This window comes from Pelobates fuscus, chromosome 5 (genome assembly GCF_036172605.1).
Source record: "Pelobates fuscus isolate aPelFus1 chromosome 5, aPelFus1.pri, whole genome shotgun sequence".
Classification (NCBI taxonomy): Eukaryota; Metazoa; Chordata; class Amphibia; order Anura; family Pelobatidae; genus Pelobates; species Pelobates fuscus.
In genome coordinates, this window is record NC_086321.1 from 294270467 (window position 1) to 294294676 (window position 24210).

General features: G+C 42.7%; 1 protein-coding gene across 1 annotated transcript in view; it reads left to right on the top strand.

Moving 5' to 3' along the window:
* JAK3 (Janus kinase 3) overlaps positions 1-10408 on the top strand; it is a 329337-nt gene extending 318929 nt beyond the window's left edge. The window contains exons 23-24 of the mRNA XM_063455458.1: positions 9214-9324; positions 10137-10408. Of these exons, the coding sequence (XP_063311528.1) occupies positions 9214-9324; positions 10137-10256 (231 nt within the window). The 3' untranslated portion in view covers positions 10257-10408. The remainder of the gene's footprint in view (positions 1-9213; positions 9325-10136) is intronic.
* Positions 10409-24210: the final 13802 nt, after the last annotated feature.

The following is a 24210-nucleotide window of genomic DNA, read 5'->3' on the forward strand; positions in this document are numbered from 1 at the left end:
TCTTAATGTGTTAATGATCAGAATCTTCTGACCAATTCCCCTGTTGTGAAGGAGAACATTATAAATTCCTTTCTGCAATAATGGTATTATTTTAGGCTCATATGCTCAGGTAACTTTGATGCTGTGAATTGCACGTATTTTAAGGTCTTTCCAGTCCCCAGTCCTTCCTACCAGGTTTTCTATTTTAGGTAAAAATTCACCTGCTACCTGAACAATAGTGGAAATCCCTAAACAGGTTCTGTAATTGCGACCAACCTGTGGATTATATGTTTGGATTGGGGTTGATATCTTGCAGATATAACAAGCTGCTTATTATCACCATAGGCTCTGCCATAAGTCCTTCTTCACTGTCTGAGGATAAGGTAAGAGGAAGTATGTGGTTGTTCTCCTAGGGATAATTGAATATCTTCTACTGCCCTGCTTATTGTGTGTCTGTTGCCACAATGTATAATGTGCCTCTGGTTACCACCTTCCCATCAGTATCTTGCCTAATATGTGTGTGTATATTTTCTATTACCATGTATTACCATGTATATCTTACTTATGTTGCACAACAGTCTCTAGTAAATGTGATTAAACTGTTTGGCATAACCTGTACTATTTTACAAATATAGGTACTGACATGGTTAGCCTCCTTATTGATTATTAGTTGCCACAAATTCTATGGTTCATACCGATATTTCTTTATTTTCCTCAACTAATCTGTATATGGTTCTTCTTGCCTTTTTGCCTAGTAATGTGATTAGTTTATCTCCTGTGGCTGATCATTGCTGTATCAATTCGTCCACTGTGTGAGGTTGTGAATCTGAATTTAGCAACATCGGGTAATTGTTGCAGTGTTTTAATGACCGACTCTTATTTCTCTACTAGGCTCTGCCCCTTTCTGACAGGCAGGTATTGATTTGTTCCTGTTGCTTCAGGTAAGTAGTTCACAAGGCAAGAGGAAGCAGTGTGAATCGTCTTTATTAAATACATCCAGAAAGTAGTAAGATTCTCAGTGTTATTCTCCCCATGTTTAATAGCATGGGGTCTCCGTTCTCATCCAACATTTATCTGCGTGTTACAATATGATCACTGGAAGTTATGCCTTTGTTGAGGTTTTGATTTGATGATATCAATTTGGTTTTATATCAGTAACATTTTTCTGGTATTGAATGCCAGGAGGTTGCTGACCTTGCAGCCTCTAGGGGAAATTTGTCTTGTCTGAGCAGATTTTTATGACAATTTCCTATTGATTCTTGTTTGGCTTTGTAAAGTCTTCTACGATTTATACAGCTCAATCATGGTTTTATAGCTATTGGCTGTTTTTGAACTCTGTCCCTCCCTCTATGTATTGCTTGGGTATTCCCCAAGAGTAAATGCTGCCATGTAGAATTGGTCAGGAAAATGGAAAATTCCTTCATACTTACCGTAATTTTCATTTCCTGATAATTATACATGGCAGCATTACGGTCCCACCCATATACTATAGGAGGTGAAGCTAGTTACAAAGACTGCCTGATGGGTAGGGGGAGGATCTATATATACCAGTTTCAGAGTTCTGTTTCCTGTCCTTTCTGCTGTGAGGGGAGGAGCTACCCAAGAGTAAATGCTGCCATGTATAATTATCAGGAAATGAAAATTACGGTAAGTATGAAGGAATTTTCCATTATATATATATATATATACATATATGTAACGTCATACAAAGTGTATTTTAATACTAATATAAGTATATATATATTAGTATTAAAATACACTTAGAATGACATTACATATATATAATATGTATATATATTATATATATAATAGATCTACATATATATTATATATATATATATATATATATATATATATATACGTATAATTAAAATAATAAATAAATAAAATAATAAAATAAATAATTGAAACTAAATTTAATATAAATTATATATCCATATGTAATTTCATTCTAACTGTATTTTGTTATTAATATATATATATATATATATTGGTAACAAAATACACTTAGAATGACATTCTATATATATCTATCTATATATAAAATACAAATAACCGCAAATATATATACATATAATTACATAGAAGATTACATTAGTATACACGTAGAATTTAAATACATATATATGTATATATATATTAAAATTCTACATGTATATTTAAGTAATCTTTTAACATAATTATGTGATTTGATTAATTAAAATTTGATTGACATGCCTGACAACACAGGGAGAAAGTGCAGAGAATTTAATTTGCAAGCACTATATTTGACCCTGTAACTCTCCAAGACACCATAAAACCTGTACATAGGGGGTACTGTTTACTCGGGAGACTTCGCTGAACTCAAATATTAGTGTTTCAAACTGGTAAATTGTATTACAACGATGATATTTTAAGTAAAAGTGAAGTTTTTGCATTTTTTACAAACGAACGGCACTTTTATGGACTATATTATTGTTGTAATATGTTTTACTGTTTTTTTTTTCAATTTGACAATTTTTATTTTGTCTTAAAACGTGTTTGGGGTACAGAAGTAAAAAAAAGGGGAGGGTACACAGTTGAAGTACAGCGAGCATAGACATATCATATACCTTTTAAAACACTAATATTTGTGTTTAGTGAAGTCTCCCGAGAACAACAGTACCCCCCATGTACAGGTTTTATAGTGTTTTGGAAAGTTAGAGAGTCACATATAAGGCTTGCATTTCATTTTTTTCACATTGAAATTTGCCAGATTAGTTATGTTGCCTTTGAGAGCATATGGTAGCCCAGGAATGAGAATTACCCCCATGATGGCATACCATTTGCAAAAGTAGACAACCCGAGGTATTGCAATTGTCCAGTCTTTCTTAGTAGCCACTTAGTCACAAACACTGGCCAAATATTTGTTTTTTGCTTTTTTCACACAAAAACAAATATGAACGCTAAATTCGGCCAGTGTTTGTGACTAAGTGGCTACTAAAAACGACTAAACATACCCCACTTTCAATACCTTGACTTGTCTACTTTTTCAAATGGTATGCCATTATGGGGGTAATTCTCATTCCTGGGCTACCACACCTTCTCAAAGGTAACATTACTAATCTGGCAAATTTCAATTTGAAAATGGAACATTCTATATTTGACCCTGTAACTTTCCAAAACACCATAAAACCTGTTAATGGGGGGTACTGTTGTACTCGTGAGACATCGCTGATTACAAATATGTGCATTTTTTTGCAGTAAAGTTGTCAGGGTACCTGTAGTCTCTACCTCAGAGGAGGTGAGAGACTTAGACGTTTATCCTCCCAGAGGGGTTGTTTCTTCCGTTCCTCGCGGTCCTCTCGGCCATTTACAAGCCGACCGCGAGGGATCCACTTCCTTATATGACGCGACGCTCAGTAGTCGACGTCATGATGCCAACCCGGGTCGACCTGTCCGTCAAGTCCCGAGCACTAATCAGGACTCGTCGGGGGCGTGATTACCCTCTAGAATCAAGGTATAAAGTAAGGCTTTCGGCATCTGCTCATTGCCCTGTCGTGGTTCTAGCCTGTCTAGTCACTCAGTGCTCTTGTATTCTAGTTGTCTCTTTGGTTCTGACCCGGCTTGTTTGTACTACCTTGTTTACCTCTGTTACCCTTTGACTCGGCTTGTCTCTCGCTTACCTGTCCTCTCGTTCCCTCGACCTCGGCTTGTTCTTAGACCATTCTCTACTTACTCCTTACGTTAAGTCCGGCCATTCTAAGGTCCGGTATACGTACCTACCACCTGTTTGTACTCTGCGTGTTGGATCCCTGTCCCGATCCTGACATTACGACAGGGCCAATGGATCCTGCAGGTAAAACACTCAGGTTGGTCCTTCTGACTCTAGGTTCGACGCCATGGATCACAGAATGGACCAGATGGCTTTAGCACTACAGGCGTTACTATCTCGTTCTAGTAATCAACCAGAGGAGATGCGTAATACTTCTATCTCTCCTGTGAGTTCAGGTCTAGAGGTAGCCACTGTAGGTGCTTCTTCCCGTATCACTCCACCTGTACGTTATGGTGGTTCTCCAGAGAAGTGTTGTGGTTTCTTAAACCAAATAGGTATCCATTTCGAATTACAACCCCGCTCCTATCCTACAGATAGGGCGATGGTTGGATTTATTATCACATTACTTGTTGAGAAAGCTTTGAGATGGGCCAATCCATTGTGGGAAAATGATAATCCGTTAGTATATAATTATAATGCCTTTGTAGCTGCTTTCAGAAGAACTTTTGACCCTCCAGGTAGAAAGGTCAATGCAGCTAGATTACTGTTGCGCCTTAGACAAGATAACCGAACACTTGTGGATTATGCACTAGAGTTCAGGTCTTTGGCGGCAGAGGTTAAGTGGAATGAACAGGCTTATATAGATGTATTTTTAAACGGGTTATCAGACATAATCCTTGACAAGGTTGCTACTAGAGAGCTTCCTGAAAATTTGGAGGATTTAATTTCTTTTATTTCTCGCATTGACGAACGTTTAAGAGAGAGGCAGAACACTCGAGAGAGAAACCGTAGACCTTCCTTTAAACTAGCTCCTTCATTTCAAAGTTCTGAATCCACAACCTCACTTTTTTCAGAACCTATGCAGATAGGCAATACTCGCCTCTCAGAAGAGGAGAGACAGTACAGGAGAAGGGAGGGGTTGTGTATGTACTGTGGAGTCAGAGGTCATTTACGCCTAAATTGTCCTAATCGCTCGGGAAACGCTCGCACCTAAGTTTCTCTAGAGGACAGGCCTTGGGTGTTTCTATTTTGTCCTCTAATCTTAATTATAAAGATCACAGGCTTCTGCTACCCGTTTCTTTAACTTTGGAGAAGGGAGTACTAGAAACTATGGCATTGATTGATTCCGGAGCTGCTGAGAGCTTTATCGACCAAGTTTTTGTTACCAAACACGCTATCCCATCCCAGTTAAGTGAGACACCCTTGGCCGTTGAGGCCATAGATGGTAGACCTTTAGTTGAGCCTGTTATTTTCCGTGAAACCATACCCGTTAAATTAACTGTTGGTATCTTACACGAGGAAGACATATCTTTATTGCTTATTTCTTCTCCTTCTGTTCCCATAGTCCTGGGGTATCCTTGGTTAAAAAAACATAACCCTATTATTGATTGGGAATTAGGGGAGATAATCTCATGGGGTCAGGGTTGTCAGGACAGGTGCTTACGGACAGTGTCACCGCTTTGCGCAGTTAACACACCGATTAATTCTACCTACTCTACAGAGGTACAAATACCGCCCCTGTACATGGATTTAAAGGCAGTATTTGACAAAAAGAATGCTGATACTTTACCTCCACACAGGTCTTTTGATTGTAAGATTAATCTACTACCTGGTACTATGCCCCCCAGGGGTAATGTATATCCTTTGTCCACTAAAGAGAACTTAGTCTTAGAGGAGTATATTCGTGAGAACCTTGAAAAAGGATTCATTAGGAGATCCTCCTCTCCTGCCGGGGCTGGGTTTTTTTTTGTTAAAAAGAAGGATGGTACACTAAGACCTTGCATTGATTATCGAGGTTTGAACAAAATAACCATTAGAAATGCCTACCCAATTCCTTTGATTACCGAGCTCTTTGATCGTCTAAAAGGCTCCAAGATTTTCACCAAGTTAGATCTCAGAGGGGCGTATAACTTGGTGAGAATTCAGCAGGGACACGAGTGGATGACGGCGTTCAATACCCGTTATGGGCACTATGAATACACCATAATGCCTTTTGGTCTCTGTAATGCTCCGGCAGTATTTCAGGACCTGATCAATGAAGTTCTTAGAGAATTTCAACATGACTGCGTTATTGTATATCTGGATGATATACTTATACACTCTAGAGAGATTGAGACTCACCACAGACAGGTCAGAAGGGTATTGCGCAAGCTTCTTCAACATGGCCTGTACTGCAAATTGGAGAAATGCAGCTTTGACCAATCCCAGATAAACTTTCTTGGTTATGTGATTTCTGGGGAAGGGTTTAAGATGGACCCGGATAAGCTCCAGTCCATTTTGGATTGGCCTTTACCCAGGGGTCTCAAGGCCATTCAGAGGTTTATTGGATTCTCCAACTATTATAGGCGCTTCATTAAGGGTTACTCTTCAATTATAGCTCCTATTACCAATATGACCAGACAGGGGGCTGACACTAAGAACTGGTCTACTGAAGCCCTTCTTGCCTTCAAAACACTCAAGGAACTGTTTGCTTCTGCACCAATTTTAGTTCACCCTGATACGACTCTGCCTTTCCTACTCGAGGTAGACGCCTCAGAGACAGGTATAGGTGCTATCCTGTCCCAAAGGTTAGGTGTGGATAAGCCCTTACATCCATGTGGTCTTTTTTCCAAGAAACTATCAGGTCCTGAGAGCAGATATGACATTGGTGACAGGGAACTACTAGCAGTTATCATGGCTTTAAAGGAGTGGAGACATTTATTGGAGGGCACCTTACATCCTGTTACTATTTTGACAGACCACAAGAACCTGTCCTATATTGGGGAGGCCAAGCGCTTGTCCTCCAGGCAAGCTTGTTGGTCTTTATTCCTCACGCATTTCAATTACGTGCTCACTTATAGACCTGGTTCTAAGAATTCTAAAGCCGATGCTTTGTCTCGACAATATGAACCTTCTGCGATATCGGAGCCGGTTTTGTCTTCTATAGTACCCAGGTGCAATATTATCGCCAACACGAGTCTTAAGATTCACTCTCCGTTGCTTGGTCAGATCATGAAGTTGCAGCATTTGGCGCCTAGACAGACTCCTGGGGCAAGGCATTTCGTTCCTCCTGAACTCCAACTGGAACTCTTACAGTGTTTTCACAACAGTAAGGCGGCTGGGCATCCGGGTATTCGCAAGACATGTTCCTTGATCTCTAAAGATTTCTGGTGGCCTTCTTTACGGAAGGATATTAGGGATTTCATCGGAGCATGTGAGGTCTGTATGAAGACTAAGCAACCTCATACGCTTCCATGTGGGTTGTTACATCCCTTGAACATTCCAGAGAGACCATGGTCCTGTTTGGCTATGGACTTCATTGTAGATTTGCCTGTTTCTAAAAAACAGACTGTGATCCTCACGGTGGTTGATAGGTTTACTAAGATGGCTCATTTCGTGCCCTTAACTAAACTCCCGACTTCTCCTGAATTGGTGGAGATATTCGCGAGAGAGATTTTTCGCTTACATGGGATACCTTCCGAAATTGTTTCCGATAGAGGTTCCCAATTTGTTTCACGTTTTTGGAGATCCTTCTGTTCTCAACTAGGCATCAATTTTTATTTTTCTTCTGCCTATCACCCTCAGTCTAACGGAGCTGCTGAACGTACCAATCAAAAGATTGAACAATATTTGCGTTGTTTTGTTTCTGAACACCAGGACGATTGGGTCGGTTTGATTCCTTGGGCGGAGTTTGCACACAATAATCTCGTTTGTGATTCTACTCGTTCCAGCCCCTTCTTCATGAATTATGGCTTTCATCCTTCCATTCTTCCCTCGGTTTCTCCTTCCCAAGGGGTACCGTCGGTTGATGTTCATGTTGCCAATTTGAGGAAGTTGTGGGATCAGACTCGACGAATTCTCCTACATAATTCCATGTTGTTCAAGAAACACGCTGATAAGCACAGAAGGGCGGCTCCGGTTTTTGTTACAGGTGATAGGGTATGGTTGAGTACAAGAAACATTCGTTTAAAGGTTCCTTCTATGAAATTCGCTCCTCGTTACATTGGCCCTTACAGGGTTCTGACTCGAATTAACCCAGTTGCGTATCGCCTAGCTCTTCCAGCTGCCTTACGCATTCCTAACTCCTTTTATGTTTCCTTACTGAAACCGTTAGTCTGTAACAGATTTTCCTCCACTATATCCTCTCCTCGCTCTGTTCAGGTTGAGGGTCAGGAGGAGTATGAAATCAACTCCATAATCGATTCTCGAATCTCCCTGGGGAAGTTACAATATCTTATTGACTGGAAGGGATATGGTCCTGCGGAGAGGACTTGGGTACCTCAGGAGGATGTACATGCTCCTCGCCTCCGCAGGGCTTTTCACTCCCGTTTTCCATCTCGTCCCGGTTCCTTCCGCCCGGTGGGCGTTTCTGAGAGGGGGGGTACTGTCAGGGTACCTGTAGTCTCTACCTCAGAGGAGGTGAGAGACTTAGACGTTTATCCTCCCAGAGGGGTTGTTTCTTCCGTTCCTCGCGTTCCTCTCGGCCATTTACAAGCCGACCGCGAGGGATCCACTTCCTTATATGACACGACGCTCAGTAGTCGACGTCATGACGCCAACCCGGGTCGACCTGTCCGTCAAGTCCCGAGCACTAATCAGGACTCGTCGGGGGCGTGATTACCCTCTAGAATCAAGGTATAAAGTAAGGCTTTCGGCATCTGCTCATTGCCACTCGGCTTGTCTCTCGCTTACCTGTCCTCTCGTTCCCTCGACCTCGGCTTGTTCTTAGACCATTCTCTACTTACTCCTTACGTTAAGTCCGGCCATTCTAAGGTCCGGTATACGTACCTACCACCTGTTTGTACTATGCGTGTTGGATCCCTGTCCCGATCCTGACAAAAGTATTATGACAGTATTATGACATTCACAGCTAAAATGGCAGACGGAAATACAAATGTAAAAAAAAAAAATCTTATTTTCTCACATTTTTTTTTTATTTTATTCATAATAAATTATGTTCCATATATGAATAGTTATTGATGAATTAAAGCCCTGTTTCTCCTGAACAAAATGATATATAATAAGTGTGGGTGCACTTAACGTGACAGTGGTGAATTACGGTTGAACAGACATATAGCGCAAATTCCAGTTTTTGTTTACGTTTTGTTTTGATCAGAACGTGCACTATTGACTCCGTCCTGAAGGGGTTAATCATATTTGACTACAGTGCTTAGCTCAGGAGAGCTTGCGGAAGTTCCTGCTTAGGAGCTTCCAGCTCTCCGGCAACTGTAGTGGAGGCGGGGAGTGGATCCTGGTGGACCCAGGTAAGATGTCAAACTGTTCAAAAACAGCTTGACTACTTACAATGGATGGGGTACCAGGGCACTCCTATACCATAACTACTACAGTGAGTGGTTATGGTGCTTGAAGTATTTCTCCTTCTAATAAGTCATCACCTGCGAAAAGGCATATTTACCTAGAGCATATCTTTTGATATAATGTTCTTCTGATCAACATATTCCAGCTCATTAATTAAAGCAAATATGTACGTATATTAAACTCTTCCTCCCTGCTGCCTACAGGAGTACCTACGTATGATGGGGACCCACAACACACAACAAACAGTATGCTGCCTTGTGGAGATGTTACGTGCGGGAAAAAGACTAGAAGCCCCACCCTACTGTCCTCCAAAGGTAAATGCACAAGAAAGGAAAGAAGGAATCCCTTGAAACAAGGGGGTCCCTAAAGTGAAGCTCTGGTAGAACATAGATAGATCCCTATCTAAATAAGATCTAGAAATAGGGGTATGACCAGTAACCAGGTACTAGGAATAGAGGGGAACGAGGTAGGGATAGGGTATATGTACAAGAAAGGGGTAGGGGGAGGTAATAATAGTGTAAACAACACATAAAAAGAGTGACTCCACGCCAAATCCCTAAAAGGGACACAAAAGTTACCCCAATCTAACAACAGGTCCCCTAAAGAGAAGGTAGGCAAAATAGGCAAAAATACCAGGGAGAGTGTGTACTAGACGCAGTCTAAAAGTAACAAAAAATTGCCCTAATGATACCCCGGTATCGTGGATAAATCCACTAGTACCCTACCTAAACCAAAACTTCCCCTGACTGGCAAAAGAACTTATAAAGCAAAATAGATTAAATTAATAAAGCACGGTGAAAAAAGGTACTACCAAGTGAAAAAATGAAAATATGCTCGATGCGTGTTTCAGCGTATCTACACGCCATCATCAGGAGCGAGCAAATGCACAAGAAAGCCTTGACCAAACATTTTATTCTTCATAAAGCATCTTCTATTAATCTGTGAAAGCCAGTTTTTCATATTTCTTACAACGGTTCACAATATAATCTCTGCATGCAACTTTGTAATAGCTAACTGTTGGGCAGTTGAAAGGTTTGTGGACTATTTTCTCATAACTGAGAATATAAGAAGTCACCTGTGTTATAAGTTTATCCAAATTGTCCTATATGTCTCTTTTTTTTTGTAGGTTTACAAGATGATGCTTTCTTGCTGGTACTATCTCTCCTCAGAACGTCCATCTTTCAGAGACCTTGAGATCCAAATTAATCAGTTTCGAGAGACCTACATCAAAGATGACATGCAGTGAAAAAAACTCAAGGCTTTCTTTAAAACATTTAACAGTTTCTCTAAAGTATTCTAATAGCCAGTGTGCAGATATGCCAGCTTTCTAATGCCATACATTGTACAGGAAGACATACATAGCCACAATGATATACACACATGCCAGTTTATACCATACCAGGTTATTTATGAAATGCCCAATTTACAGCAGTCATTTCAGAGTCTCAAATTTTAAACAAACCACATTCAAACCAGCTTTGAATTCTGACTTTTTGAGGTTAATTGTAAACCTTAAGTAATGCTCTTTTGAAAGAGAATACAATTCTGTTTATACATATATATATATATATATATATATATATATATATATATATATATATATATATATATATACATACATACATATTTTCATGCAAATACATAGTTTGGGGTAACAACTATTTAAAATAGTTATTTTTAACCCCTGACAGTCAATTCTTCAGAATAGACACTATCCAGAAGAATTAACTGACTAGGGAGAGCAGAAATGAACTTCTGCAGGTGTCCATCTGTTCTCTACACATTGCACGCGCAAGCACTGTGGTTGCTATGGAAACTCCTTAGCCGAACCAAAACTCCATTCAGATGCTGGAGTGCTGGCAACAAAGCCATCTCATCAGTATCACAGAAGAGGTTTGGTTTGCTTTGCTTAGAGGAGCATCCTCAAGCAGGGTGAATGCAAGAGAACAGCAGGAGGAGCAAGGGTCTGACTGGATGTGGTGTTACATAACCCTAATATCATGAAGGCGAAGATATTGGAATGTTTGAGTGGAGGTATGATATATCACATGATGAATGTATTCATTGTGTATCTTTGGGATATATGATGTATTCAATGTATTTGAAAAAAATTGCACAAACATTTTCACCAATAGGAATACTGAACTGGGCAAATAGAACACAAAGTAAAGAACTTGTCACAAAGTGATTCATTACACTAGTTCCCCTTTCCCTCCCTCCTCCCCCGCTGTACAAGTCCACCCTGACAACAAATGGTTTCATTGACTGTCTCTTTAGAGCAATCTCTGATTACATGAACATAGCCTTTTTCTGTAGTAGATAACATGCAATTACAAAGGTAGACTTGCTGACTTCTAGAGCAGATGGTCACTTGCAGTACAGGTTTTAGCTTAGTTACAAGTACAAAATACATTTCACACTAACAATGCAACAGAACACTCTCTCTTAACCCACAGCTGCATATACAGACACACACACACACTGCTCTGTGTATAATACAGGTACACACATTACAGAGATGACTATATACATTGCAAGCAGTCACAAAATGGTGCTACGAGCATGCCGCTTGTGCAAAACAAATTAGGCCATTCATCACCATTGCCATTTGTTTGTATTTGTCACTAAAATGCCTCTATTTGCTATCAATCAATTTTACATTTTTTTGTGTTTCACTCCAGTCCCACTTGTATCTTTCTGCACCCCCACTAAACTGTGAATTGCTCCAGTTACCCTGCAATTTGTGTTACTGTACTGACATCCCTTTCGTATGACTCCCCTAGCTTGACACTGTGGTTCGTCCTTGTGTTTTGTAGAACTGAAGAACTGCCTGCTTTACGTTCGGGAGTACCGCCACGAACGGGACTCCATTCACCTCCCGAACGTGGACCATCACGAAATCTAATTTAGAATGTGGTTTTAGAAAGTTTGCACCTCGTAATGAGGTGTCAAAACCACAAACCACAAGGGAAGCATCGGCGCATGCCGACCCTGGATGACGACCCGTTCATTATATGATCGACATCCAGGGGGACCATCTGCGGACTGCTTCCCACCTCGTTCGGTTCATGAACGAGGACCTCCCCGGCACCCATTAGAATGTTCACACCAATCAATTGGAATGTTGGCAACTCGCAACATAGTGTTAAACCGCAAGGGAAGTAATTAATGAGTGTTGCTCTGGGTGGCCGCTGTTCGTACAGACGAACTCCAGCCAGGGGGAGCATTCACATCCTGAAAGAGACGCTTCCCTTGCCGGGCTTCACCCAGGGAACCCACGAACAAATACTGTTTGTGGCGGTTACATTCTGGGGGTCGCTGATATTGGTGGGGACATCCTGTGGGGACAATGGCGGAGGTTGGCGGGCTCTCTGTCGCTGGCAGGTAAAGAGGCAGGAAGTTTCCCACGCAAGACCCCCCCAGATACAGAGACTTCTGTGAAGAAGACCCCTGGGAGAGGGAGGGCCCTGGGAGGGGACACTAAGTGGCAGGAACAGGGGACAAAGGAACTGGGGTTTTCCGTTCCGTCATACGACCCCCGGGCGGGGGAGGACCCTGGGAGGGGATATTGTCTTCATGTGTGTCCCACCCCTTGCATGGGGAAAGTATAAAGCCGCATGTGGCCAATAAAGTTGTTGTTGTGCCCCCTGGAACTGTGTGTTATCCAGTTACTGGGAGGGAAATGGGTCTACTGATTTATTAATAGCAGGGTCCGCTACAAAATACATAATTAAAAAAATTAAATGAATCTTAATAGTCATGTTTCTCATGTATTTGTATATGCTGAACCATCGGCGTAGCAAATATGTACCTCTATGAAGCATTCATTAAACCATGTAGAACTCTACAGGCAAAATCATAGCTTTAATTGGGCAGGCAATTCGTAGAATGGATATACACCTAAATATGCAATTTGACATGATATTTTTATATATATAAATATGCACTTTCTCACAAAAAATTAACAAATTATACAATGAGAGTATTTCCATTTATATTTTTGTATTGTCTTGTTGAAATGTAATGTAATGTTTTAAAATCAAAATGGATAATACAACCAACTCCTTTTAGTAAGTGTTGTCTTTTTTTAAATAATAAAAACCTTAACCCTTTTTATCCCCCACTATTTTTATTTGGGGGGAGGGGGGAAGTTGGATTACTTCCTATACTAGTGTTCCAAACGTCCAACCAAGGATGCAGTGAAAGTCTCTTTCACGCTTAACTTCTGTGGCTGGTAAAATATTTGAAAGGTTATTAAGGGATAATATTCAAGAATTCCTTGAGAAGAATATGGTTATCAGCAAAAATCAGCACGGTTTTATGAAGCACAGGTCATGTCAAACTAACTTGATTGCTTTCTACGAAGAAGTAAGTAGAAGTATAGATCAGGGTGTTGCAGTGGATGTGATCTATTTGGATTTTGCCAAGGCATTTGATACAGTTCCACACAAAAGATTAGTGTTCAAACTCAAGGAAATCGGTCTCGATGAAAATGCTTGTTCTTGGGTAGAACATTGGCTTAAAAACAGAATACAAAGAGTTGTCGTTAATGGTAAATTTTCAAGCTGGACAGAGGTGGCAAGTGGTGTCCCTCAGGGGTCTGTTCTGGGACCCCTTCTATTTAACATTTTTATAAATGATCTTGAAGACAGCATTGAAAGTCATGTTTCAGTGTTTGCAGATGACACAAAACTTTGTAAAATAATACAATGTGAGCAAGATATTACTTTGCTGCAGAAGGATTTAGATAGACTGGGGGACTGGGCACTCAAATGGCAGATGAAATTTAATGTTGAAAAATGCAAAGTTATGCACTTCGGCGTAAAGAATACACAAGCAACGTATACCCTTAATGGAAGCGAATTAGGGATAACAACACACGAAAAGGACTTGGGAATTGTTATAGACAACAAACTATGCAACAATGTGCAATGTCAATCAGCAGTGGCCAAGGCCAGTAAGGTATTGTCATGCATGAAAAAGGGCATTCATTCTCGGGACGAGAATATCATTTTGCCTCTCTATAAATCACTGGTAAGACCACATATTGAATATGCTGTGCAATTTTGGGCACCTGTTCTAAAGAAGGATATCATGGCACTAGAAAAAGTGCAGAGGCGGGCTACAAAATTAATAAAAGGAATGGAACATATCAGCTATGAAGAAAGGTTAACAAATTTAAACCTATTTAGTTTAGAAAAACGTCGCCTGAGAGGGGATATGATAACATTATACAAATATATTCGGGGCCAATACAAACCATTGTGTGGAAATCTATTCACAAACCGGACTTTACATAGGACACGAGGCCATGCGTTTAGACTGGAAGAAAGAAGATTTCGTCTAAGGCAAAGGAAAGGTTTTTTTACTGTAAGAACAATCAGGATGTGGAATTCTCTGCCTGAAGAAGTGGTTTTATCAGAGTCCATACAGATGTTCAAACAGCTACTAGATGCATACTTGCAAAGACAGAATATTCAAGGATATAATCTTTCAATGTAGGGTAATAACTGCTTGATTCAAGGATAAATCTGACTGCCATTCTGGGGTCAAGAAGGAATTTTTTGTCCTAGCTTGTTGCAAAATTGTGCTTCAAACTGGGTTTTTTTCTTTTCTTTTGGATCAACAGCAAAAAACAGGTGTGAGGAAGGCTGAACTTGATGGACGCAAGTCTCTTTTCAGCTATCTAACTATGTAACTATGTAATTAGGTGTCCTGTGCTGAAGGGTGGGTATAATTAGCTGTTGCCACAGGAAGGGTACTAGGTATATACCTTAATTTTAGAAATGCTTGGCGAGTGACGTTTTATACTTTCCCATTGGCATTAGTAAAAACGGGTACCCTGTTCCACAATCTTAGATATTGCACTATGAGCACCAGGACAGAATTGGGAAAACCCTCTAAATTTGAAGCTGATGCCAACCCCCTCTCCTCACATATTATTATTATTTTATTATTTATATAGCACCATCAGATTTCGTAGCGCTGTACATATATTGGATATCTCTGATATTGTGCATCAGTTTATTGTCTTACCAATTAGTAAGTAGTTTCTAATTAAGATTTTGAATCTAAGAGCAAAAAGAATGAGCATGAACGATGGATGAGCATTAAAAAATATTGCACCACAATTCTTTATTGAAAACTTTATTGAACTCTGTTTTTCACAATGAGACAAACTGTGGAAGTGCCTCAGGGATTGCTGTAACCAACTGAGTATAACATGTGGAAAGACCCTTTCAAAATGTGCGTGAGCAGCAAGAAGCTTTCTAAAACAGGCCCAGATGTCTGGGAACATGTAAGAATTGACTAACAGCGGAAAGTGCAGGATGAGAGATGATGAGAGATCTGTCCCGACCTCAAAGTGAATTTTTCTAATAAACCTTTTCCACTAATGCAAACAAATTTTGAAAATATTCTCACTGTTTAATAAAATATTAAAGCACAGTTAGCACAATGGAGTGGGGCCTTTTGAGACTAAATTACCTCCAGGTCAACAAATTACCTCCAGGTTTACAACGTTGTTGCTAAATGTTTGTAGCCTATCACTACTAGGGGATGCTGCTACATATACCAACTATTTGTATATTAGCGTCTGCAAAGCACAGAAAAACACCCCTGGGAATGCACACTTCACCCTTTGCCAGTAGCAACAGACGAGTAGAATCTTATGAACAAGGAACTGTCAGGGAAGACTTTTTATTTCTTTAGGATCTGTAGGGATATCATAGTCATTAACCTCTTTGCACCAAGCCAGAGGTCTCTGGGTTAGCAGCAGCCAGCAATGAGCCGCTACTTAAAGTCTGACTTTTAGTAGCGGATGCTGGTAATTCCATGTTGTTATTGTTAATATATTGTGGTAAGTCAATAAAGGAGCGACTAGGGTTGAAAACAGGCCCCAAACGTCTCGCAGTGTGTATCTGTGTATTTGTGTGGCAGTAAGTATCCTTGTCATTGGGTCTGTTTGTTTGTATCTGAAAGTCTGCACTTATGTGTGATTTATCTTGTATGTAAATGTGAATCTGGGTATCTTCAGCTGTCAGTATGTATCTGTGTCTCAGGGAGCATTTGTTTGTATGTATGTTGTGGGGGCCAAGAAAGTTTTATTTCACAAAGATCCCCAAAACAGACATATCCAGTTTGGGTCCAGTTCAGGGGAGGTTAGTTTTACTTACCTCAGGCTGTCTCCATCTTCGTACCACAAGCACTCTTTGGCTCCAGGCACTTCAGTTGCCAAGAGCCACATCAGTACTGTAGTCTCGAGCACTGCATGAGACTACAACACTGAGGTCTAAGGAGGACCCCGAAATACCACAAGATCCTCCATACATAATGGACCTAATTCTCCCACAGCTTTCATTTGAGACACTTGCTGAGATTTCACAAACTTTGATGGAGGAGCTCAAACTTTTGCCAGCCTCAGGCTTGACCAGATAATACGTTGTCTGTTTACATCTTTGTATTGTGTTGGAATTTGAACAAAATAGGTTGGAGGGAGGTAGGATGGCAAGAGAGAGCAGAATAGCTTGTTTTTTATGCACAGAATTGCCCGAAACAGTTATGATCATGGTGCTTACAGTAACCCTTTAATCAATATTTCATTCAGATTATATCTTTATGAAATGCTAAAAAGTGACAGTGCCACTTTTAGAGGGTGTTGGGAAAAGTGACAAAATTAGTTTGAACAAATTTGATAAAGTTCAATAAAAATAATCTAAAAAGTATAGTTTTTTTCTTCATATATATTTCTCCAGTTTTCACAGGAATATCTGCCAAATTTACAATGTTGGAAAAAAGGAGAAGTAAAATAGGGCTATGTTGGAAATATTGATAAATGGCATACATTAAAATATGCCGAATATGGCTCAAAAGAAGTGACTAATGAAAAAAAATAAAAAAAATTATAAACTGCGTCAAATATTTACCAAAATCAGATGTAAAAGTGTCAGCACCTTCATAAATCTCCTCAATGCATGTTCATGTACAATTGCTAATAGAGGTAATTTTTCACAAAACCTTGTTTTGGATGTTTTAATTAGTTGCTATGGTTTTGGAACGTTGGGGATGTGGAGCTTTTAACAAAGTGTGTGAAATTGAATAATAGTGCCAGGAATGACAAGTTTCTGTTTTTTGTCTTGTTTTGTTTACTTTTGGATGCCTTTTAAAAAGAAGGTAAAATCCAACCTTCTTTATAGAAATATTCCAAGCACCATAACTACTAAAGCATGCTTTCGATATTACAGTGCCAGAAATGCTTTGTTTCCTACCACCCCACAACCCCTTCAGTATTTACACAAACTATTTTATAATGGATTGACTTCTTCCCAGTGGTCATTTGGGTACCACTCTCTGCTCCACTATCTTTTTTTTTTTTTTTTTTTTTTTTTTTTTTTTTAAATTTGACAATTTTTATTTATTTTGTCAGTAAGCGACGTATTCAGGGTACAGAAAAGAATGGGATAATAATTAATAAGATTAGATTTGTACAGTTGCTCCTTATACCGGGGGAGGGTACATAACAGAGGAAGAGGGGAGGGGGGAGGGGCGGGGTGCATCACAGGTTGATACAGACAAGCTTTTTTGTTACAGTAACAGTAAATCCACATTATTTCCAGTTCAGAACGACAATATGTCCCCACTGTAGCATGTCACACTATTGCTCCACTATCTTAACCTGCTTAGGAGTTTTTATTCTCCAGAGCTGATCCTATTGTGGTGGGACTGCTGCCTGTTCGTGCATTGCCCAGTTATAAGTTGTGTGTTTTCCTGCTAGTTCGTATAAATGTGCCTGTTCCCCGTTCGGGAGGTTTTCCTCAAAGGAATGAATTCAACTCCTGAACAGAGACCACCCTAATTTACCTAATTTAGAATGTTGGTTTAGAACATTCGTACCTCGTAAAAAGGTTTCAAAACCACTAGCCGCAAGGGAAGCCCTGGCGCGTGCCTTCCCTGGGTGGCAGCCATTTTGTATAGGCGAACTCCATACATGGGGAGCATTCGCGGATTGCTTCCCACCTCGCTTGGTTCCTGAACGAGGACCTTCCCCGTGCCCATTGGAATGTTTGCACCAATCAATTAGAATGTTCACAACTCGCAACATAAGTGTTAAACCGCAAGGAAAGTAATACGCGCTTCCCTGGGTGGCCACCATTCGTAAAGACAAGCACCAACAAGGGGGAGCATTCGCACCCCGAAAGGAAACACTTCCCTTGCCTGGTTTCACATGGGCCCCCATGAAAGGAGGCTGTTTGAGGTAGGTACTGTTAAGGGGTCCCTGGGGATTGGTGTGGACATTCTTTGGGGACAATGGCAGATTTGGCAGGCTATCTGTACCTGGGGAACAAAGAGGCAGGGGGTTTCCCGCGCAGTGCTTCCCAGGTACAGAGACTCATGGGAGCAAGACACTGAGTGGCTGGGACACAAAGGGACAATGACCCCCCCTTCTCCCTGCGCTTTGGCTCCCAGGCATGAAGGATCCTGTGAAGAAGACCCCCTGTTCCCGGAAGTGGGAAACCCTGTGTTTGGGTGGTGGTAACAAGGGACAAAGGGACCAGAGTTCTTGTACCGCACTGGGACCCCTGGAGGGGGAGGATCCTGGGAGGGGACAATGTTCTTGTGTGGTGTCCACCCCTTGCATGGGGAAAAGTATAAAGTCGAGTGTGGCCAATAAAGTTGTTGTTGTAACCCCTGGAACTGTGTGTCATCCAGTTACTGGCGGAGGAATGGGTCTCCACATATGTTAACAAGTTCCATTTCCGGTGAACGCCGTATCTTGGCTTAGGTAACAGTACAAATATTGATAAATGGCATACATTAAAATATGCCGAATACTACAACTGGTGGAAGCAGTGGGATCCTACGTCCAAGTCTAAGAGACCCATGGACTATCAGTCTCTGAAAAGGCAAACACTACTGATTTGTGTGAAGCCAGAGGGATAACGGCTGGCAGTCGCAACAAGGCAGCTCTGACTGCTGCCCTCATGGAAGACAACCGTATATGCAGTGGGGCAGCTGCCCCCCAGCTAGTGGCCAAAGAAGATGAAATGCGCAGAGAGGTGGCCTGGCACCTGACGTTTTACAAAGAGACCCCCTCAGAGGCAACCATGAACAGGATCTTCTCTGACATACAAATATATGTCTTCTCCATGAAGAATGGGGTGACCCCCACACACATAGACGAACAGAGGGCAGAGGAGAGGTCAATGGGGAGGGCAGAGGAGAGGTCGCCGGGGAGCCCCACCACCCCTGCTCAAAAACACAAACTACCATACAACGCCTTCAAGGAGTTCAAGGAAGCGGAGGAAGGCATTGACGACTTCCTACAGGATTTCAAGCGCCAGTGCCTCCTGCAAGCAGTTGACCGTACCGACTGGAACACCATCTTGCCCAGTAAGTTAACAGGGAAAGTGGCGGAAGCCTACTGGGCTGTACCCGAGGACCAGCTTTGGGAGTACCCCTTTGTCAAGAAGATCCTACTAGCCAGGTATGCCATCACCCCAGAGGCATACCGCCGGACGTTATGGGGAACTAAGAAAGGAGAGAAGGTCTCCCATGCAGAGTGGGCATGCCGCATCACCAGAGCCACCCAGAACTGGATGAACTCTCAACAGGTCAAATCCTACAGCTCTTCATGTTAGAACATTTCTATAATAGGCAGCGGGCCGATGAGTACACCGATACCTAGTGGCCCCAACCCCCAGCTGCCCCTGCCCCCTACAGACTTCCCCTGTGCCCTTCAGCCAAGGCCTACCCACCACCCATGGACCCACCGGCCTTGGGGGCCTCACCAAAGGGAACAGTGCAGCCAGGCTCTGCATGCCATCACTGCCTTGTCACTGAGGCAGAGAAGAATGCATGAACAGTTGCGGTCTGAGTGGCCGGGGTGGACACATCTACCACCTGCCCATAGAACACGCCCACCACAATTGGGTACCAGAGACCGAGAAGTGGAAGTAGGGCTGATGGATGCGCTACCTGCAAAAGTGCTGCTCGTCAACAATCTGAGCCATTTCATCTCTGACTATATGCCCCTACGGAACATCCAAGAGATATAACCCATAGTGATGTCCCGAACGGATCGCTGTCGAATAGTTCCTGGCGAACATCGCTTGTTCGGGTTCGCCACAGATGGCGAACATATGCGCTGTTCGGTCCGCCCCCTATTCATCATCATTGAGTAAACTTTGACCCTGTACCTCACAGTCAGCAGACACATTCCAGTCAATCAGCAGCAGACCCTCCCTCCCAGACCATCCCACCTCCTGGACAGCATCCATTTTACATTCATTGTGAAGCTGCATTCTTAGTGAGAGGAGGGAAAGTGTAGCTGCTGCTGATTTGATAGGGAAATTGATAGCTAGGCTAGTGTATTCAGTGTCCACTACAGTCCTGCAGGACTCATCTGATCTCTGCTGTAAGGACAGCACCCCAAAAAGCCTTTTTGAGGGCTAGAACATCAGTCTGCTTTTTTTTTCTGTGTAATGTAATTGCAGTTGCCTGCCTGCCAGCCTGTGTGTCAGGCTCACAGCATATACTGTGCCCACTTGCCCAGTGCCACCACTCACTCACTGGTGTCACAATAGCTTGCATTAAAAAAAAAAAAAAAAGTTTTTGACTGTAATATAATAGCAGTCAGTTTCCTTCACTAGGGCCTGCCCAGTGCCACCACTCACTCACTGGTGTCACAATAGCTTGCATTTAAAAAAAAAAATTAACTTTTTGGACTGTAATATAATAGCAGTCAGTTTCCTTCACGCGTGTGCGTTTCAGGGCCTGCCAGGGCACAGTGTCACACCAGTGCAACTCATATCTGGTGTAACAGTAGTGTACATTTAAAAAAAAATTTTTTTTTACTGTAATAGATTGAATAGCAGTTAGTTGTCTGCCAGCGTGTGTGTCAGGCTCACAGCGTATACTGTGCCCACTTGCCCAGTGCCACCACTCACTCACTGGTGTCCCAATAGCTTGCATTTAACAAAAACAAAACTTTTTTGACTGTAATATATAGCAGTCAGTTTCCTTCACTAGTGTGCGTTTCAGGGCCTGCCCAGTGCCACCACTCACTCATATCTGGTGTCCCAATAGCTTGCATTTGATAAAAAATAAACTTTTTGGACTGTAATATAATAGCAGTCAGTTTCCTTCACGAGTGTGCGTTTCAGGGCCTGCCAGGGCACAGTGTCACACCAGTGTCACTCATATCTGGTCTCACAGTAGCTTGCACGCATAGTACCACTAATCGAAAAAAAAATGACAGGCAGAGGCAGGCCACCCCGCAGGGGCCGTCGTGGTCGTGGTTCTGTGATTCCCTTTGGCCCTGGAATAATGCCCAGTGTTCAGAGGCCATGTACCCTGAACTTGAAAAGTTCTGAGGACATAGTTGACTGGCTAACACAGGACACCCAATCTTCTACAGCTTCCGCTCGGAACCTTGACGCACCATCCTCCTCCAGCTTAGCTTCGGGCACCTCTCAAGATACCACTCGCCCGCCTGCCGCCACCACCAACACTAGCACCACAGCCGCTTCACTTGGTATGTCAGAGGAGTTATTTACACATCAGTTGGAAGAAATGAGTGATGCACAACCATTATTGCCAGAGGATGTAGATAACAGGGATATGTCTCAGTCAGGCAGCATTACACACGTATGGTGTGATGATGATGATGATGATGTTGTACCCACTGCTGCTTCCTTTGCTGATTTGTCAGATACAAGTGAAGCGGTTTATGAGGACGATGCGTCCGTGGATGTCACGTGGGTGCCCTCTAGAAGAGAAGAAGAACAGGGCGATAGTTCAGATTGGGAGACAGAGAGGAGGAGGAGGGGACGAGTTGGAAGCAGGGGGAGGTCGTCGCAAGGAGCTAGTGGCACAGTCAGACAGCATGCATCGGCACCCGGGGTCAGCCAGACAGCACGCCAACCAACACATGCTGTGCCACCACCAGAATGCCGTCATTGCAGAGCTCAGCAGTGTGGCATTTTTTTTGTGTGTCTGCCTCTGACAACAGCGATGCCATTTGCAACCTGTGCCAAAAGAAACTGAGTCGTGGGAAGTCCAACACCGACCTAGGTACAACTGCTTTGCGAAGGCACATGATTGCACATCACAAACGCCTATGGGATCAACAAAAGCAGCACACAAGCAGCACACAAGCAGCACACAAACTCAAAGCCGCCAACCTCCTCCTGGTCCAGCATCTTCAGCCACGTTAAGAAGCCAATGTCACAAAGTCACCCCCTTGCCCGGCGTCTGACAGCTGGCTTGACTGAACTCTTAGCCCACCAGCTTTTACCATACAAGCTGTGGGAGTCTGAGGCGTTCAAAAAATGTGTAGCTATTGGGACACCGCAGTGGAAGGTATCCGGCCGAAATTTCTTTGCACAAAAGGCAATCCCCAGCCTGTACTTGTTTGTGCAAAAGGAAGTAATGGCATGTCTGGCACACAGTGTTGGGGCAAGGGTCCATCTGACCACTGATACCTGGTCTGCAAAGCATGGTCAGGGCAGGTATATCACCTACACTGCGCATTGGGTAAACCTGCTGATGGCTGCCAAGCATGAAATCCATGGCTCTGCAGAGGAGTTGGTGACACCGCCACTTCCTCTACTCCTCCTACTCCATCCTCTTCCATAACCTCCTCGGCTGAGTCCTCTTCTACTGCTGCGTCTTGCTCCACATCAACGGCACCCCCCCAGCTCCCCAGGTACAGTTCCACATCCTGGATATGGCAGCGTCACGCCGTCTTGGGGTTGACTTGCCTGAAAGCAGAGAGTCACACCGGACCAGCACTCCTCTCCGCCCTGAACGCACAGGTGGATCAGTGGCTGACTCCGCACCAACTGGAGATCGGCAAAGTGGTTTGTGACAGCGGAAGAAATTTGTTGGCAGCATTGCATTTGGGCAAGTTGACACATGTGCCGTGCAGGGCACATGTGTGTAATCTGATCATACAACGCTTTGTGCATAAGTACCCAGGCTTACAGGACGTCCTTAAGCAGGCCAGGAAGGTGTATGGCCAGCCTGGCATGAATGCATGTCAAGTTGCCTGCCAATCATGCAGGCTGTCCAACTAAAGGCATAACATGCAGGCAGCACTCTGAGCTTGGCATAAATGTGTCTAATGATGCACTCACTCTATGCTTTCTAAGGACTGTCCCATAGCACTCGCTGGTCCACTTGTCTCCTTATCATCTTACTAGCAGGCAGAAGTTCCTGGTATATAGTCTGGGACAGAGTAAAGGTGTATGTAGTGAGTGTAGAAGAAAGGGGACATGCCACAGGATTAGAGAAACCAAAGTCTGCATTCCCTAAAATAATTTTATTGTCAGCCAGTCCACACAAGTTGTGTTGCCATAGGTCCCTCTTCAGCTTCCAAACTTAAAGGGGCACTATAGTCACCAGAACAACTACAGCTTATTTAATTTGTTCTGGTGAGTAGAATCATTCTCTTCAGGCTTTTTGCAGTAAACACTGTATTTCAGAGAAAAAAACTCTACTGGCCACTCCTTAGATGGATGCTAGAGGTGCTTCCTGGGACAGTACTGACTAGTGTGCAGCACTGCCATTCAATGTCTCCACCCTCTGCATGCAGACACTGAACTTTCCTCATAGAGATGCATTGATTCAATTTATCTTTCTGATGAGATGCTGATTGGCCAGGGCTATGTTTGACTTGTGCTGGCTTTGTGTCAGGATCGGGAAAGGGATCCAACACGCAGAGTACAAACAGGTAATAGGTACGTATACCGGACCTTAGAATGGCCGGACTAACGTAGGTGAAAGTAAAGAATGGTCTAGAGACAAGCCGAGGTCGATAGAACGAGAGAGCAGGTAAGCGAGAGACAAGCCGAGTCAAGGGTAATAGAGGTAAGCAAGGTATAACAAACAAGCCGGGTCAAAACCAAAGAGACAGAATATATAACAAGAGCACTGAGTGACTAGACAAGCTAGAACCACGACAGGGCAATGAACAAATGTAGAAAGCCCTACTTTATACCCTGGTTCCAGATAGGTAATCACGCCCCCGATGAGTCCTCATTCGTGCTCAGGACTTGATTGACAGGTCGGGACGGGTTGTCGTCATGACTTCGGCTACTGAGCGCCGCGTCATAAAAGGAAGTGGGTACCTCGCGGCCGGCGTGTAAACGACCGGGAGAACCGCGAGGAATGAGTGATTCAACCCTTTTGGGAGGAAGAAC